This window comes from Anticarsia gemmatalis, chromosome 17 (genome assembly GCF_050436995.1).
Source record: "Anticarsia gemmatalis isolate Benzon Research Colony breed Stoneville strain chromosome 17, ilAntGemm2 primary, whole genome shotgun sequence".
NCBI lineage: Eukaryota > Metazoa > Arthropoda > Insecta > Lepidoptera > Erebidae > Anticarsia > Anticarsia gemmatalis.
The window spans coordinates 321,694-338,469 of record NC_134761.1 but is presented as its reverse complement, the minus strand read 5'-3'; the positions used below and the strand labels follow the sequence as shown (position 1 = coordinate 338,469).

The 16,776-nt window shown below is 34.4% G+C and overlaps 2 protein-coding genes across 6 annotated transcripts in view; both read right to left on the bottom strand.

Annotated features, from left to right (window-relative positions):
* Positions 1-16,776, bottom strand: part of LOC142979695 (uncharacterized) — a 397,988-nt gene that overhangs the window by 223,216 nt on the left and 157,996 nt on the right. The window lies entirely within an intron of this gene.
* Positions 913-7,338, bottom strand: LOC142980052 (uncharacterized). Its single transcript, XM_076125329.1, has 2 exons — positions 1,741-7,338; positions 913-1,693 (listed from the first exon to the last, which is right to left on the bottom strand). The coding sequence occupies exon 1, from the start codon at positions 6,842-6,844 to the stop codon at positions 6,332-6,334; it is 513 nt and encodes a 170-aa protein (XP_075981444.1). The 5' UTR covers positions 6,845-7,338; the 3' UTR covers positions 913-1,693; positions 1,741-6,331.

The window sequence follows — 16,776 nt, the reverse complement described above, 5'->3', positions numbered from 1 at the left end:
GCGAAGGTAACCATTTCAAGAAATATTTCAATTTTTATGTGACTAGGTATCTCATATATGCAACTACTTATGCAGTATAATATAAGTACAATTGATAATATTATCCTCCTGGCCAAAACTCGGCTACGGCGCGCGGCCAGTTTCAATGAAACCAGCCAACTGTGCATGACTTTGTTTATAGTGTCCAAGTGTGTGCACAAATCATAGGTACACTCCAAACTACTTTAACCTCATAACCCGGTGGCATTGTTAACTTATGGCGATTGAAAAGAGTGGCCGTGAGGTTCTTGCTAGCTCTTCTCATAAGGCTCTTCCCCTTTCCGAGCTGGTGGTAGATTCAGTAATTGTAACGACTATCATAAGTGTCAATATTTGACCTAAATGAATAAATGTTTTGATTTTGGGACGGATAACCGATACGACCAGTTAGAGGTCAGGTGCTCTCCGAGGCACGGAACTCTAAGACTTTTACTTCCTAACTCTGGGCTATCACATAGTTCAAAAAAGAGTTTTAAGCCTGGCCCAGGCATACAACTTAAGTGGTTTCAATTTGTTGTTGATTAAAATGTTAAAAACTATCTAAGCTAAGTTACAGAGGCTTGAAAGTCAACACTTAGTAGACAACTCACTGCATAAGTGTAATTAGTTGAAAGTCCACAGTTATAGAATGTTATTGCTTATAAATCAGTCAAACAGATTCAATAATGATTGAGTGAACAGATGAATGGCTACAGGCTGTTAGTGGCACGTGGCTCCGTTCCCGGCAGAGTAAATAATGAACACAGCTCTATTGCGCTGACCTACGGCTGTTAGTGATATAACTATGACAGAAGGCTACATAATATTATTGCTTAATTAATTTTTATTTCTTTTTTTGCTTTGGAGGGTATTAAATGTAATAATAAACGAGAATTATAAGAAAAAGGAAAACATTTTATTATAGTTCATGTAACATACAAACAATCGCATATTTCATTTACATAAAAATATAATCGGGCAATATTTTGAGGTCAAAGCTACTCCTGTTTAGATCTCATATTAATTAATCGAATAGGGGATTCGTGGTTAGCTTTAAACTTGTAAACAACACTTCTTAAATTTGCTTATTATATTTCAAGTAATATTACTTGTTCTAGAGCAAGACTAACATAATGTAAGTACCAGCAAATTAACTAAGAGCTCTGACCTCAAAGACTTACCCAAAATAGATTTCATTACAATATAAACACTTCAACATGGAACACCAAAACGACAAACAAAACAACATCAAATACACAATAACTTAATAATAATATCTAACAAATAATCACTTTGGTTTCAAAACGGTGTAAAAAATACGTCATAACGTAACGTATGCTAGGTATGTTGTTTGCACAGATAAAAAATTGCATTTTATTCTATCTACTTTTAGTCTATGATTTATTTACAATAATTTCTATTTTACATTTTATTTGTCTTGACAAATCCTTTGAGAAATATCATTTATATATGTTACTGTAAAAGCCCGAACGGTGGTAAATCCTAAGATTTTCCGGTATAACCTAAGATTTACCAACTCGCAATGGTAAAAGTCCGAATAATTATTTTATTTCGAACTTTTACCTATATTCACTTGATGATGTCGAGATGTCGCCGGAGCCCCGCTTCGCGGGGCTCCTCCTTCTGAGTGGTTAAAAAAAAATAACCACGAAGGCTAAGGTGGGAGCTTCGCTTCGCTCGCTCCCACCTTAGCCTTCTAACCTAACCTACCCATGTCGCTGTGCTCAAAACTCCTTCTTTATAACTATGTCACAGTATATAATTATACCGTGAAATAGTTATAAACATAGTTATGTAGGAGGATTTTTTTATATACCGTAACATAGTTTTTAAACTCCGGCTTGTTCGGACTTTTACCATTGAGAGTTGGTAAATCTTAGGTTTTACCGGAAAATCTTAGGATTTGCCAGAGTTCGGGCTTTTACAGTAACATATATAAGTTATTTATTTTATTGGCGTTCGAAAACGTGTGAGATTTCTTTCTTCAAATTCATTTGAAACTCAATAATTTTTATAGGCTTAGGTTTATTGTCAATTATTATATAAAATTTTGACACTAGGCTAGTTTCTATAGTCCAAAAACTTAGTAGAGAGCCTTGTATGTAAGGTTCGAGGCTGCCAGAGGTATACAAAATTACATATTATTATGTATTCAGAATTTAGAACATCTGTGACCAGCAGGCTTTAGCAGACGGTGGCCTGTATAATACAGGTATTTTATTTTGGAAATACATAGAATTATATACTAAGTTATCGGACCGAAGGATAGTTTGTTTTTATAATAACAGAGTTAAAGTTTTGAAAGAAAGATTTGTTTCGTAAATAAGTGACACTTGAAACCACTACAGTTGATTTATAAAACAAAATTATTTACGTTTCGTAGTTCCTTGAGAAGTTCTGAGAACATATTTTAAAATGTTTTTCGATAACAATCTCAAGTACTTATGACAGAAATGTTGTAGAGATTCTCAAGCACTTTTTTGTATTTTGAACCTTGTATACTTATAAATACGAGAGATATTGCTTACAAATATACGGACTCAAGTGTCTGTTTGGATTACGCCCTGAAAAGTATGTTTTTGTAGCATATTTTTTTGTTTTTGTAGCAAATTCATTTAACAAAGAGCCAAAAACATCTATCAGTAAATATGAAAACAAATATTGTATTGTAAAAATCCTTCCATTCATTAGGATATACCCACAAATATTATATTAATTACTAGACGACCCCATGCAGTTTTGCCCGCGTGTAATTTGTATTTTTTAATGTTTTCACTATTTTATTGTTTTTCTTTACATCATAAAATGTTGCAAAATTTATTACCCGCGTTGTCGCTTAGCAACAAAGCGTTTCATTTATATTTGTGAATATTACATTTTTGAGTTTTTAAATAATCGATTGAATAGAAAGGAGGCTAGCTGTTATTATATATTATATAGATTTTTTCCCCACATAAAACGTGCTTTTATTATCACTGTAAAAACGATTTTACGATACACATAAAACTACACTTTCATTTTATAAAAAACACCAATCATGTGTCAGTCACGCACTTAAACAGATAATGACTAATTAACTAATATAATTATAGCCAGTTGTGCTCACCAGTCGGTAAACGATCTGTGGGTTAAGCAACCTTTAGCGCGGTCATTCCTTAGATGGGCGACCGCATAGTGGTATTTGAACTGGGCATCTTCGTGCTTCGGAGGGCACGTAAAAAGTCGGTCCCGGTTTGTGTCAATTAAGACAACAGTCGTTAAGACATGTTAAATGCCTTTGGGCGGCTTGAACAACTTTGACACTAGGTTGACCACTAACTATACGATAAAAACAACTAATATTGCTCGGGTTTGTCGCCATTTTGAATTATTAATGTATATTTCTGTATTTTTTAAAAATTGATTACTTTATCAAGTAACTAAGCTTTATAATTTTTTTAATTGAATTTTATTATTGTTTGATAAAGCGATGGTCAAAAGGTCGATATTATTTTTAATACGATATTTACTTCACAATTAATTTTAAGCTTCGATTTAATTTAATTAATGTTGATAAAGATATCAGTGTTTTGGCTCTTTTATAAATATTTTAAATAATATGATAAGACTAACTGACTTATAAATCTTCTGTAACTTGAGAAACAATATTTCTATAATAAAAATATTTTGGTACGTGCGTTTGTCACTTCACTCCTCGAAAACGGCTGGATTTATTTGGATGAAACTTTGTACAATACAATGGGTTCCAGTATGGTTTGGAAACACAATTGGAACCGGTAGATGGCATTGCTGTTGAAATGTCAATATGAAGCTGTTATTTCAGACAGGCCAAGTCTGCGGGGTTCACTAGTATGTGTAACAGTTTTCAGTACTTAGGTACGTTTGTAATAAACATTTGTCTTATTTTATAGGTCATTTTCTCAGAAATCTCACTATATAATCAAATATTGTCATTTTATTACATTATTTTGGTTTTCTAATATTTTCATTATATACTTTCAATTAAATACATAAATATGCTTTAACGATATGGCACTTTATAATCTATGTTCCCGTATTACAGTTCATTATTTAAATTAAATAATAATCATAATTTTAAAATGGCCGATTATAAAAACCTTTCTCAAATTTAAGTGACACTTAATATAAAAAAAAACTTAGCCCATTACCAACTCGCACTTGGCCAGCGTGGTGGACTCAAGGCCAAACCTTTCCCTCATTCCGGGAGGAGACACCTACCCAGCAGTGGGACATTAATGGGTTCGATTCGGTTTCGAGGCTGGTTGTAATTTGTGTCCGTTGTTTGTATGTTTGTAAAAGTCCCCGCGACACAAGAGCAATTCTTAGTACGGGAGTTGTCATTTTAAAAACAAACAAACAAACAAAACCTTAACCCATTACTGTCCCACTGTGGGGATGGGTCTATTCCTGTAGTGAGGGAGTGATCAATCTTTTATTCCACCACACTGGACAAATGGAGGGGAAGAGCTTGCATTCCTTCAAGAACTGTGTTAAATTCTTAGGGATAAGGTTTCATCACGATGTTTTCCTTCACCGTTAGAACAAGTGATCATTATTTCTATCACACTTAACTTGGATAAGTCATTGCTTTGTTTTGAAACTTCGATCGCTTGTGTAAGGCGCGTTTACCACTTGAGCTTAAGTGCTACTTAGAATTGAGTGAGGTTTCAATATTCGGCTTTAAGTTTATAACACAGTAAGCAACAACACATATGGAATAATAACATTTACTTAATAATATAGGAATTCAACCGAGTTTTATAATTTGTACCACAGAAGATTCATTTACGTTCCCAATAACTTAACTTCAGTAATAGAAAGACTAACTGCAGTACGCACACACTGTAATTATCGATAGTAATTTTAGAAATGTGAAAGTATGTTTATTTGTGAGGGCTTTTTTGAAAACTTTTGCAGATTTATAGATTACATTTCGGAAAAGTCTTGGCTGACATCTTTTGGTAAAAGCATGGTCATAGCCGTAAGCATAAGGCATATTATCACGCCTTGTTTCCATATAAGTAGATACAGAAAGATAGCCAATAGCAACAAACTGTTTATCTTTGCCCGACTGCTCAATAAGGAGGTGCGTTAACTAAATAGTTTTTGACAGTTTAAGCCCTTTATGGTTTAGCTCTATTTACTAAAGATAGGTTATTGAGAACGTTCAATAACACTCATAGAAAAAAACATCACGCTATCTCCTTAAATAGTTAGGCAGAAGTAATAATCCATCAACATTTTACAGGCCACCATTAGTTACATTTCAGAATTAAAAAATAAAAATATCCGTAAATGGCAAAATAATTTTATAAATCGAACCTAGAACTTTAGAATTGGCAGTAACACTGCAGTTTTTTAGTAATTGGTTTGTAAGTGAAACAAATACTACAAATTGGTAAACACAGACGGTGACGTCATAATGATGACGTCACTAAGGGTGTTCCCTGTTATTTGAAAGATTAAATAATATTGAAAGTGGAGGGAATTAAATTGTTTTTTTCATTATTTAAAGTAACGTATGTTGTTGTCCATATTAATTTATATTTAATAGCGGTTTTTAAACACGGATTAGTTTTACATAGTTTATTTGACATGTGAACTTTCCAAAACTTGGAATGTATAAACAGAGAATTGCCCAAAATTAACCAAAATTCAGGGTTATTTTTAAATATTAGCTATTTTTATTTACATGTGAATAAAAGTGCATTGAAGACAGAAAAGTAAGTCATCATCATCTATTGATTTTAATTAAGTTAATTTATGTTTTAATAATATCAAAATCGTAAAGTTGAGTTAATTTTACTGTCAAGACTACTACACAGTTGTTAACAATAATGTCTCAGTATGTTATTGTGATAATTAACCTAAATTTTTACGATGTAATTATAGGTCAGACTCTCAAGAATTTGTATCAGCCAAAGAAATTCCAACCTTGACAATTTCAACCTAAAAATAATTTAAAACAATGCTATTATCATTCTGCCTAACTATTTAAAAACCAGACATTCGCACTTTATTACAAAAATACAAGCAAATTTACACATTCATATAAAAAATCTTCACTTATAATACGAGATCTTCCATGGTATTAAGTACAAACCTTAAAATAAGCACCAACATCACATTAACAGGTACTGAATAGGTTTTCACACCTTATAAATAAGTTTCAGGTAACCTAACTGACAGATATAGGTACTAGAACTGTCTGATAAGTTACCTGGCAGTTATTTACAAGTGGTGAAACCGTGTCTTAGTCTACAAGGCAACGTTACTCTCTTCTCTTCTGATGCAATGTTCTACACAACCCGCACAAGTCAAACCTCTCTCTAGTCGTGAAGGAAGTCACTCGCGGAGGTCGCACACACTCCCTGAATTTCCTCCGAAGGCACCTTTTATTAGACTCTATTAAGTATCGTTTACCAGGGTCCATGAACGCGGAGGTCTGCGTCAACAGGCTCCTCTCTCCGTGCACTAACACTGCGTCGTACTCACTCATGGGCAAGAACCCTTTGTTATCAGTGATAAAGCACTTTCCACAGCGAGTAGGGAACACTCTGGCACCGTCACCGTCGCCGAACACCGGCGTAGAACTAGTACTGCCGACCAAAAACATCATCACATACTTATCTCCTATACGAAATTCGTCGTTGATAAACGTTATCTTCGCTTCAGGAGTCAGCGCGTATGATATCACTAGGTACAGTATCATGTAGAACAGAATGATAAATAAGGCTTTCTGTAGTTTAGACACTTGTTTCCAGCACATCGCGCCGGGCACCATGCTGGTAGCGACGCGTCTGTCATGACCGCGCGGTACGGGACTTGTGAACTCAACTCGCTCGATACCCCGCCGTTCGTACCACCCCTAACTACTCAACAACACAAATACAACTCTATTTTTACTACAATAGAGTTTAATTTCCACTGTGTGATGTTAAGTTCCTTATTACGTACATGTGACACGTTCGACGTTTTCAATCTTCGAGTGTAAACTTGTTGAATTAGTTTAAATCGTATTTTTTGTGTGTTAAGGTTGGTTTTCCTGTGTTATATTATAATGCGTGTATTCGATGACAGTTTACATGGTGCAGTGACGTCCGCATTCCTTGCTTTATATTGAAATGTCAGAATAAATGACATTAGGGCACTTCCTTAGGGGTTGATTTTCACTCGAACAAAGAACAACTTTACTCCAATCAAATATGTAGGCCAGCAGACTTACGGATAAGTGTCTTATAACCTAACTGCCGGATAAAGTGACTGTAAATTTATGAAAACAGTGCCAAAATTTCACCTGCTAACTGTTACTTATTCAGAAGTGAGTGCGAGTGTCAACTGTCCTCTCATATCAATGAAGCTCTACTAAAAGTATCGTCATATTGCTACCATACTGACGTTATCAGATATTAAACCAGCTATCTTATCATTGTAACTGAATATTCCGTTTGTCGAAGGAATCCTGCATGAGTAAAATTCGTGGTACTTGGGGGTTTTTAGCCATCCAGGAAAATTACGAACACTGCTACATGATATTGTAAAAGAAAATTTTACATATTTGCGATAAAATAAAATACCGCGATTTTAATTTTTCATAAAACAAACAAACATTAGTATGAAGTTAGTGTTAATTCTCTCTATTCAGTCGTCGGAGTAAGTGAAATATTTAAAGCAGCTTTTACACATTTACTTTGATTTTGACACATACATAGATAGCTAAAAAAAGAATTACGTAAATCGGTTCAGAAAAGTTGGCGAAATCGGTGTAATTACATACATAAAAAGAAAATATATACCGGCCGAATTAAAAACCTCCTCCTATTTGAAGTCGGTTAAAAAGTGGGACAAGCACGTAGACAAGCAGATAAATTTGCAGTCAAGAGTGAGTATCAAATAAAGACATATAAATGTAAATGTGTAAGAAGATGGCGGTGCAGTGTGACGTCATAAGCATTAAGTCGTCGACAGAGTTAACGCGTAATGAAATTCCCGACAACACTCTTTATTGTTCTATAAAAGTGGAGCACCCATTTTCAAGAGATATATGATTTACGTTTATAGAATATGGCTTAACTAATACAGCTTAGAAAGCTGTAATTATCTTAACTTTTAACTTTTATTAAACAGGATAGAAATGGTCTTAATTACAATATTAATCTTATATCGTTAAGTAAAAAAAACATTGGTCTGTATTACTACTGTAGTGTAGTGTCCCACTGTTGGCCAAGTGTCTCCTCCCGGAGTGCGGGAGGCCTTATGTCAAATACTTTGTAGTTTATCAAATGGACACGAAGTAGGTACAACCTTACCCAAAATGACTATTTTGTGGATCACATATAAATAGGAATCAAACTCAAGGTGTTAAGATAACCTTAACCACTGCGCCCAACGTTAAATGTTTAACTGTTAGCAAGGCATTATGACCAATTATTATGAAAACAAGTTTAAAACACAGAAAACTGAAGGATATAATAAAATAAATATATCAGTGTAAAAGTTACATATTAAAAGAACTCATATCACACAGTTTGTTGACACACACTATCAGATAATATATTATTATATCAATAATGTTCCTGATACCACCTGTCGACTTTACTAAACTGGGGCTTGAAAAAGTGCACTCAGTGTCAATTTCACTAACAGACTCATATATTATTTGTAATCCTAAAGAGTTTTTAATCTTCGGGAACTAAATACCATCACTACTAAAACAACAGATGTCTAGTTAGATAAAAGCTACAGAATGTCTGAATCACACATAAGGAAAAAAATACATAAATGAAAATATTTCAGAAGATTATAAATATCTATATTGTTCAAGCCTATAATTGGTAATAAACTCTGAAGCAATCTTCTTAGCCAAAGATGCTTACATAGCCCTTAGCTGCAATTAATTTAATGAAAGACTTACCCTATAATTCGATACAAAGAATAATATGTATCTCAGTTGACAACTAGTGTACATCAAATTGATGGTCACTATTCAGTACATTGCTGCTTTGACGTAACATGGTCATCACTATAATCTAAGGTAGAAAACAACGTACAGCATAGTGGCTTTCAAATATTGGTCTACGGAGATAGAAGATAGCCCCCCTGGTAAAATTCAAATTCAAACTTGGTGACGGTCAAGCGTCGAGTGTGAAACACATAAATGTTGGTCTAGATCTTTGGTCTCTGCTAACACATAATTGACGTTCAGTCTACATCGCTGATTGATTGAACCATATTGAAAATCTTTTGGCGATTGAAAAGAGTGGCCGTGAGCTTCTTGCTAGCTCTTCTCATAAGGCTTTACCCCCCTTTCCAAGCTAGATTTACCCCCGGTTTCTGAGGTACATTTAGCGGCAGTTTATCTAAAATATAATAGCGTTAAAACTCATACAAAAAAACGCTTGAATAGATAAACTACCGCTAAATGTACTCAGAAACCGGGGGTTAATAATCTTAACGACTATCATAAGCGTCAAAATTTGACCTTAATGATATAATGATTTCATTTTGATTATGATTAAAAATAAAAGTATCTATTTTTATCTTAATTCCCACAATCACGATCGTTATTTCAGAAAGGTAAGGCTTAAGATAGTATGACACACTATGACACATTGCATCGGCGTTGCCTATCGTGTGCAAATAGGATGCCATTGATAACGCACCTTCGATTTGTATTATCAGTACGACCTTGCGTGTACAAAATACCTCGTTATAATATAATTCATTGAAGGAAAAACTTTCCGTGATTTGTAATCTTTTAGGTCTCTATAATTATGTATTTTCTTTGGGTCTCAAACTATGTACATATATTATGTGGGAACTAAATTTCATCCATATCGGTTTTGTAAATTATGCACGAATGTACCTCTAGTATGTATAAATACGTATGTATAAACAGGCAAAGTTACTTTCGCATTTATGATACTGAGGTGGTACTATTATTCATTAAAATTAGCCGTACCCTGGAATGTACCTATTACTCTGCCAAATTTTAGATATTCGGTTCGTTAGCTATTTTGGTGAAAAAGATGGGCAAACAAACTTTAAAGCTATTTCCTATTCTATCAATTTCATTTAAAAGCATAAAAATAATATGTTATCTATGTCTTATAAAACGTTTTAATTTCTTTGTCATGTAGCAGTTAATTGAAAACTAAATGAACAATAATAATCAATTATCTTATAATAAAACATTGGTATTATAATTGATTTGCACTGTTGCGTTATCAACAAACTGACTTACATTGATAAGATGTTTTTTAAGGAAAACAATTCACAATTGCAATTTTTATTAACGAAAAATATGTCGGAGTTTTACTTATTGTCGAAAAATTTTTGGCATTAGACTTCAGCCTAAAATACCTATTAGACCATTTTTTTTGTATATAGAAATTTTATGAAATAATACATCATGCTTTCACAGTAAAGGAAAACATCGTGAACCTAACCTAAAATTTATTTAATACATTTATTGAGGGCATGCAAAGTCCCCAACCCGCATTTAGTCAGCGTAGTGGACTCAATGCCTAACCTCTTCCTTGTTTGGGAGGACACTTTTGGCCAGCAGTGGGACAGTGACGGGTTAAAGTTATATCATCATAAAAATAATGGTTGACTGATAAAGAATACCTTGATACGTTAAGTCCGTCTATGTACTACTACAGTACATGAAGTTGAAATAAACAAATATTAAAAATCAGGTTTTGGTACAATCAGACCCAAAACCGTCTTCAAACTGGGAATCGTGCATAAACTCGCTGCTACTGACCTCGTCGTGATAACATCGTATCGACTGCCTTATATGAATCGTTGGGAATTAACCAATAATCATGGATTATTAGTTATGTTATGTTTTGTTAGTTATATGAGTCACTGCGGTTATATGTATAGAGTACTGTCACGGGGATTTTACAAACACAACAACACAAAACGGGTTTCTTAGGTGTGTTGTTTTTCGGTTTGTTTTAAAGACAACACCCGCACTAAAAATTGTTCTTGTGTCGCGGGGACTTTTACAAACGTACAAATAACGGACACAAAGCGCAACCAGACCCGAAACATTTAACAATTATTTGTTCCGTGTGGGAATCGAACCCTAAAATTTAAAAAGAAAACTAAACCATTCATCATATCTTATGTATAAAATTTCACTGTTAGTTACCGTACACCTCCGAAACGGCCTTACCGATTTTTACCAAATTTAATATGCGTATTCAGTAGGTCTGACAATCGGCCGAGAACTATTTTTCATACTCCATTTTTTTTTATTTATATGGCAAAACAACGTTTGCCATTTCAGCAAGTTATTATACAAGATATAATCATTAGCCAATAAATCGTAGTTCCCCAAAACTATGGTCAGTTGAAGTCTCCCCGGAAATTAAACAAGATACTTTCAACCCTTATGTTACCCCTTATAGTAATGTTTGGACAGTGTCCCCTTACAATCAACTTGTTCAATCTAGTTGAGTGAAAATATGAAGAGCTAATGTAACAAATTGACCCTTAAGGTGCAGCGCAGACGGCACACTTTTTGTGCGATCGAGTCTGTGTACTAATGTGGTAAAATCTATTAAAAACTTAAACTTACCGTATTTTGTTTTTTCTTTAGACTCATACATGTCCAAACAGGAGCGGAATAAACAATACAGCACACTTCATCCCACATTTTTCTTTTTAAATGTCTATCATGATATTCTGCAGACTCGATCGCACACAAAAAGTGTGCCGTCTGCGCTGCACCTTATGAAAATTGCGGAAGAACTTTTTGATGTATCAAATATTTATAGGTATTTTTTTTTGTAAAACGCCTGTTATGCCATAAGGTGTAAGCAGAGGTAAAAGAAATGTACCCACGTTGAGCGTTTGTAATGTTAGTCCTACGTAAAATAGCGCGAGCCTATTGTTATACAAAGAGCACGTTACCACACTACAACAACAAAATTGAGAATTTCCCAACAGAAATTGGAAAACTCTAAAACATTTTTCCCAATCCGCACATCGAAACCGAGACCCTGTCAATAGCAAACGCATAGACCACAAAACCAATCAAAAATATTCTTATAAAAGCAAAACATTACCTTAATCCCTGGTATTTTATTAACTTAAACTCTAAATAACCCCTTCACAGTTCATTCGAATCTAAACAGTTGCCTTAGTACACGATAGATGGCGTTAATCTCAAAAACATTACAAACAGTAAAAGCTTCGTCTAAAAACTGAAATAACAGAAACACTTATCAAATATAAAAAAAAATATGATTTAATGACGTCGTTGATGACGTAGACAGTGTATTAGCTAGACTAAGACAGGGGTGTTCAACAGTTTGCTTCTAAATATTACATGTATAGCGTCATTCAATGACGGAGTAGTGTGAATTGACGTCTGAATTGAAAATGTAGCACTGAAATAGATCTTGACGTAATATTGGAAAGGTAAGTGGTTAAGTACAGCCTTCAAGTCAAAGCTTACCTACTATTTAGATCATAACAACAATAAAGGTGTTTTTAAACAGCATTTTTGAACAATAATTATGTCGATTTTCGAAGATGTAAGGTTCACGTTCAGGCGAGACACAAATGAGAGCAATTGCACTATAAGTAGTTTTGTTTTGTTCACCAAAAGTGATACAGTATGTGATTAATTAAATTTATAGCCACGTGATATTAAGACTTATAGTATTTTTTATCTGCCTGTAACAACTAATTCAGTTTCACGAATGACACAAACAGAATTTACCAATTTGCCAATAATCTAGGCACTAAATGCCACTGTTCAATGTCACGTATTTTACCGCGCTCGGTATTTGCCGCCGCGATAATTACCGCATCGATAAATTGTCGCGTCGCGTCGCGTCCATTGCGTCCATCGTTGCGTCGCGTCGCGTCGATTTACAACACGGTGTGACACACGGCCGTTAGGTTAACTGATACAGGGGTGACAAATTGATAACGGTGGTGGAACTCGAATAGGGATGAATTGTTTTCGAATCATTGACGATGTAATACCGTAAAATTGGTATTGAAATCTGTATAAATAAAAATGAATCATAGAAATGTATTTACGCGCATATCTTTTGAAGAAGTAAACCAAATGGATAATCATTTTTTTAATATGTTTTTAACTGTTAGGAGGTTTTTTGTAGCATCTACGAGATCAAATTTCTGTGGGAATGGAATCAATGGGATAAGGAATTCACCACAAATCTTATGATTAACAACAAAATTAACTTAGTAACGAAGTTCTTTGATTGTAAACAAATATTTTGTTAAAACGTACGTTTTGTCAAAAACCGTTTTGTTCGGAAAACCTTGTACCTATAGGTATTTAAACCTTTAGGTACAAGGTTCCCGTAGTAATCAACTCCCTGACAAATCTGTATTATTTTGAAAGCTAAGACAAAACTCATTAAGACATGCCCACACTGCCTACACTGCCCACGTACGCATCTAAACCTTCTTAATACACCTAAACGATTAACCCCTACAATAATCATAGTTTAACTATAAATCTTATAATCTTTCGCTCACATCGGTGCTGTATAAAGTGTCCGTTATATCCGGACTGCCGGACACCCGGGTAAGCCGGGTATAGCCAGGGGTAGTCGGGTGTAGCCGGTGTCCGGTCACCGGGGAAGATAAGCGTCTTGAGACGTGCTGCGATTTGTAAAGGGTATAGATGTTATAGACCGGGTTGAAAGTGTTTGGGTTTTTATGGTATGGAGATGCTGATAAAGTGTTCTCGAATAAAACATACCTATTGATTTTATGATTTTAAGATTTCAAGTTTAAGAATACATAATTCTTAAACTTGTTTCTTGAAGTCTTATTTACTTTATTACAGCTAGGAAATGTGATTTATCCTATTAAAAAGCACATATCTCTTCAGATAAATTTAAATTAAATTAGTAACAAGTTAGTGAAAACTAAAAAATGAAAACTTTAGTTTGATAAGCTCTACAATATGACACAATAAGATTATTTGCCGAAAAGGATTGTATTTCACTTTTTATAAAATCAAGCAAAGTAATAATTGAATAATGCATTCGAATAAGTTTTCTAATTTAAGACAATACAATATAACAATCGTATTTCATCAAACTCGCCCAGTCTGTCACATTCCTATCTCTACACATGTCTTAGGGGTCAGCCAGACAAATAGCTGACGATCAAGATAGCCATCATTACACGCAGCTGTGATTCCCGCGACACCGGGACTGCCCGGGATAGTCCGGGATTACAGTCACGTCACAGGTGGACGTCACTAATGCCGGGATCTATTGACGATAAATGCTGATAGGATTAGTATTTATTGAGGCTGTTTCAGTAAATCGGTGGACATTGTAGTGTATTATTGTATTAGATTGGAACTTACGTGTTGCGACGGCGTGGGTTATGAAACGGCCGTTGATTGTGTGATGGAGACAAAGATTCTTGAACACTCAGCATAATATAAATAACATGATTATTTCCTACTGTTTGACGTTTTTTGTACCATGGATTTTTTTTAAATTACGTACTTATTAGTGGTAGATTCAGTAATTGTAACGACTATCATAAGTGTCAATATTTGACCTAAATGAATAAATGATTTGATTTTGACCTAGTAGACATATAATAACAACAAATCATAACAACATCTTTTTAAAAATTAGATGGAAATGTATGACAAACTGTCATCCAATCCTGTAAAATTAGTATTATACCAACTATACCTTAACACGACAGGGTTGCACTGCTGTGTAACGTCAGTTCGATGTAGCTTTTACATACCTGAAACAAAAGAACAAACCATTAGTTTCAATGCAAATTAATTCAATATTGAAAAAAAATAATTGGTATTATTACATAAGCCACATTTATGTCAACGATGTCCAGGACAGAGCGAAGTAGAGGAGAAAGACCAGGAAGGCTGACCCCACTACCATATGGGATTCATAGCATGGAAGAGAGAGAGATTACATAAGCCAGATTAAAAAAATTTAATGTGTGTAATAGTTGTAATACTTTCAATATTACTACTCATATTTAAACAAATGTAAATAAAGATTTTTTTATTTATGAAAATGGTTAAATCTATTCTTGCAAACGCGTCCATTCCGTATATTTTTCTCAATATCTAATAAACCTAGACTTTTTTATTTTTGACATTTATCATCATAATCCCTAAAACATAAAACCCAGGACGCACATCACGTCTGCTATTCCCCACTATCAGCTAAACTGTCGGCTAAAACTATCGCCATGACCACGGGACAGATTTATGTGTGCGGCGCGGAATGATGCAACCGCAGCCCGTGTCATCAACTACTCGTAAATCAGTCCTGAATCAATATCCTGGATGTCACCTAGCTTTAGTGTTACATAGGAGTGTGATCTAGGTGTATTAGTCACACATTATTCTAGAAAGTTAGATATGTTCGTTCTCTGCTAGACATTTTTGTACGAAAAGTTAACCTTTCAGAAAATGACACAAAAAAACTTAACTATTCTCTATGGTAAAACAAGTTCAATTGCAATTTTTGCTGTATATATGTATTTTCCACGGTATGTATGCTACAGTCGGTTTACAAACAGTGTTAAACTACGTCAAAATATAATCTTAAATAGATCCAGCACACTAACGGCCAGTTTTTTCATAAAAAGTAACAGGCAAAGTTTATACTTTAAAAGGGTTAAGTAAAAATACAGTCAAATTTGTTTCTTCACGAATTTCCTGATAGTTTTATGAAGAAACTGGCCGTTAGTCTAAAACGTATTTAGGAAGTTAGCATAGAATACTTAAAGCACTAATAAATGTTCTTCATTCATATTTATAAAGTAAGTAATATCAATTTAGCTAGCGTTATATTTAGTTTCGCGTGGGTGTTGTAGTTAGTCGACGGCGGGGAGCGGAGTAATGAAGAGTTATATGAGGACTGATTACCATGTGCTAACTTATGACGGGCGAGTACATTGTCACACACGACACGAGAAAATTTACTAAATGTAGAATATGGGCATATTCGTGGTAATAAGAAGAAGAATTTAGACTAATGGAGCAAGTAACTTGGTACAAACTTAATATTAGATCGAGTCTTCGGTCTATTCAAACTCTGTGTAGTTCGGAATAAGAAGATCTTGCCCTTTTTGACTTTTCTTTAAACTCTGTCTGAAAGCAAATGTTACGCTTTTTTTTCTTTACCTTATTAAAGCAATGACGTTTCTTAAAATTCGTATGACAAAACACATCAAACGTAACGTGAACGTGGCTTAGGAGATGTAAAAGTTGTGTCGTCGAGAAAGGGACAGGTACACCAATTACTACACCAATTTAGACTATGCCTTGCAACTGTAAGGTCAGTGCCAGTTAATTAACTTCTTAAGACAGCATGTGTTACAGACAGTGGCAAAGTATATATCGTAAGACAATGGAAATACACTCATGTCGGGGTTATATGACACATGGCTATCAAGTTAATGTGCGGCTAAACACAGAGTCGTGTCGTCCTCAACCAGTAATTAGCCACAGTTAGCGACACTTACTGACATATCACACATGATCACTGATGCTCATCTCATTGCTAGATTACCTATATGAGATTGAAGATTAGGATTAATAGATTAAAAACTGCCGGGTGTTCAATGGATGCCATAGACTGGTATTTTTTTCTAACCTTTGCTGTCCCAAAGCTAGGCTTTGCTGGCATGGATCTTCTTCCGAATTGTGTATTGAAC